Source organism: Pangasianodon hypophthalmus, chromosome 15, assembly GCF_027358585.1.
Source record: "Pangasianodon hypophthalmus isolate fPanHyp1 chromosome 15, fPanHyp1.pri, whole genome shotgun sequence".
NCBI lineage: Eukaryota > Metazoa > Chordata > Actinopteri > Siluriformes > Pangasiidae > Pangasianodon > Pangasianodon hypophthalmus.
Window position 1 is genome coordinate 25,528,716 of NC_069724.1, and position 3,133 is coordinate 25,531,848.

The window sequence follows — 3,133 nt, forward strand, 5'->3', positions numbered from 1 at the left end:
AGCAAATAACAGGATAAATATAAACATAATTCAACTTTCAGCAAAATCACATCACAGATTTATTCACTGAACAAACCGAAGATCCTGATCACAATTCACACACTATCGTGTGTGTGTGTGTGTGTGTGTGTGTGTGTGTGTGTGTGTGTGTTTAACTCTGAGCCTCATGAGAATTTAACACTTTTCCAGGCTGATTTTTAAATATTCCAAACTTTCTGTGTTCAGATGTTTTGCTCATTTTGGAAAAGTTCATTAACTGCAGAAAAAAGTTTCAGCACAAAGTTTACAGCTTTAGACTCGATATTACACAATAACACAAAATCCAAACTTTATGTCTGAATTTCCACTTTTTCTGGTTTAAATTCCACTTTACACATTTTTCAAACCTCAATACAAACAAACAAAATCAACAACAACAACAAGAAAAAGCAATTTATCTTAATAAAGTAGAAGTTATGTAATGTTTCTCATCATGGCAGATTATTTTCCTTCTTTATAGAAACAAACTCGAAATATGCAAAATTATCTGCTGATAAATAAAATTACTCCAAACTTAAATGTGTAAAAATATTTAGATATGGAATTAATCATCTTATATTTATTTACAAACAATTTAATAAAGAGAAATATTAGAAATATTACTGAATTTGTCTACATTCAGGAGAGTTTTGCTCGCTGAGATGTAATGCGAGTTTAATTCTGAGTTTAATTCTGTTTTACTTTTTGCACTTTTCTGTTCTGTTTAATTAAATATGTTTATTTTATTTATAAATAAATGATAAATGATAAATCCTGGAACTTTCCAGCGACAGACATTTGGCCATTTTGCTGTAAATTTTATGTTCATATACAGAAGTATTTTACATTTCTTTTAGTTTTTATGAATTATCTGGATGTTATTCCTGATATTTCTGAATCTCAGTAAGTGATTAATTAATTAATGTGAATGAAACGCATCAGTATGAAGATTAGAATTCTCTTTTCTTTATCTTTAATTTATTTAATTTAGATTTTAATGATGTTTGTATTAACAGTCTGTGATGATACCGGGACTGAGCTCGTGAGTGTGTGAGTCCTCTCACCGTGTCTCGTGCCCCCGGGGCTCCGGTGTGCGCGTGCAGGATGTCGGTCAGGTGAGCGATGTACCCGGCGGCCAGTCTCAGGGTTTTCATTTTGGACAGTTTGGTGTCTGCGGGAACGTGCGGGATGAGCTCGCGCAGCTCCGCAAACGCCTTGTTCATGCTCGCGCTGCGCCGCCGCTCCGCCCGCGGCCTTCTGCTGCTGCGCGCGCGCTCCCGAGGACACACCGCGACCCGGTGACGGCGCCGAGCGGGAGCGGGAGCGCGCGCGTGCGGATCAAGGTGCCGGGTTTGTCCTGCGCGAGCCCCGGGCCTGCGGTGAGGAGGATGAGGATGAGGATGATGCGCGTCCTCGTGACAGCGCGCCGCGAACGGTACAGTAGTCTCGTGCGCAAAACCGTGATGATGATGAGGACGAGGATGAAGATGATGGTAGCTTCCGATCAGATTCATTTCCTCTAAACAGATTTACACACACACACACACACACACACACACTAACTCTAGGTTTATGTTCCCCCAGCGCGCGCGCATGTGTGTGTGTGTGTGTGTGTGAAGACAAGGTCCAAACAGCACTTAGTGTTATTATTATTGTTGTTATTATTATTATTATTATTATTATTATTATTATTATTGTTGTTGTTGTTATTATTATAATTATTACTGAGATGTTTTACTCACTGTGTTTGGTGAACAGAATCTCCTCAGCTTCCTGTTCCCCTGCAGTGAGGAGTGAAAGCTGTGTGAAAGAGACGTGACATCATTAAAGGTGTGCAGTAAACCTGTCTCACTCTCCTCATCTCACCTCCACACACACGGGTAAACCTGTCTCACTCTCCTCATCTCACCTCCACACACACGGGCCGCTAAACCACGCTGTAAATCCCCCTCACCTCAGCCGCGCACTAATGACGTCCTGATCACCACACTCACTTAGGGTTAAGGGCTAGGGGCTAGGGCTTAAGGGCTAGGGCTTAAGGGCTAGGGGCTAGGGCTTAAGGGCTAGGGCTTAAGGGCTAGGGTTAAGGGCTAGGGGCTAGGGCTTAAGGGCTAGGGCTTAAGGGCTAGGGGCTAGGGTTAAGGGCTAGGGTTAAGGGTTAAGGGCTAGGGGCTAGGGCCTAGGGTTAAGGGCTAGGGGCTAGGGTTAAGGGCTAGGGGCTAGGGGCTAGGGTTAAGGGCTAAGGGCTAGGGGCTAGGGGCTAGGGTTAAGGGCTAGGGGCTAGGGGCTAGGGTTAAGGGCTAGGGGCTAGGGGCTAGGGCTTAAGGGCTAGGGGCTAGGGGCTAGGGGCTAGGGTTAAGGGCTAGGGGCTAGGGGCTAGGGGCTAGGGTTAAGGGCTAGGGGCTAGGGTTAAGGGCTAGGGGCTAGGGTTAAGGGCTAGGGGCTAGGGGCTAGGGTTAAGGGCTAGGGGCTAGGGGCTAGGGCTTAAGGGCTAGGGGCTAGGGGCTAGGGGCTAGGGCTTAAGGGCTAGGGGCTAGGGGCTAGGGGCTAGGGGCTAGGGGCTAGGGTTAAGGGCTAAGGGCTAGGGGCTAGGGGCTAGGGGCTAGGGTTAAGGGCTAGGGGCTAGGGTTAAGGGCTAAGGGCTAGGGGCTAGGGTTAAGGGCTAGGGGCTAGGGGCTAGGGCTAGGGCTTAAGGGCCCCTGTGTGTGTGTGTTTCTGTTTGTGAGAGTCCCTGTGTGTGTGCATGTGTGTGTGCAGGTATGTGTGTGTGGGTGTGTGTGTGTGTGTGTGTGTGTGTGTAATGACATTTATGACCTGTATGAATGAATGACAGACAGGTTTATGAGGTGTGAGTGAAGGGGCGGAGTTTCACAGGCAGGAGGAATTTTAATTGGTAGAGCACATGGGAGGAGGATACATGACCTCACACACACACACACACACACACACACACACACACACGCACAGTAAATATTAGTGTGTGTAACTGGTGAAAATTACACAATAATCTACACTTATTATACACTTTATGCAAGACCACATGATTTGATATAAAACACAGAAGCAAAGTCTGTTTATCTAGAACACCATTACACTCTGTGTGTGTGTGTGTGTG

At 45.6% G+C, this 3,133-nt stretch overlaps 1 protein-coding gene across 1 annotated transcript in view; it reads right to left on the reverse strand.

Moving 5' to 3' along the window:
- The window catches only part of LOC117599197 (heart- and neural crest derivatives-expressed protein 1-like), a 3,578-nt gene extending 1,705 nt beyond the window's left edge, over window positions 1–1,873 (reverse strand). The window contains exons 1-2 of the mRNA XM_034311478.2: window positions 1,761–1,873; window positions 1,083–1,537 (exon numbers count right to left, since the gene is read on the reverse strand). Of these exons, the coding sequence (XP_034167369.2) occupies window positions 1,083–1,532 (450 nt within the window). The 5' untranslated portion in view covers window positions 1,533–1,537; window positions 1,761–1,873. The remainder of the gene's footprint in view (window positions 1–1,082; window positions 1,538–1,760) is intronic.
- Window positions 1,874–3,133: the final 1,260 nt, after the last annotated feature.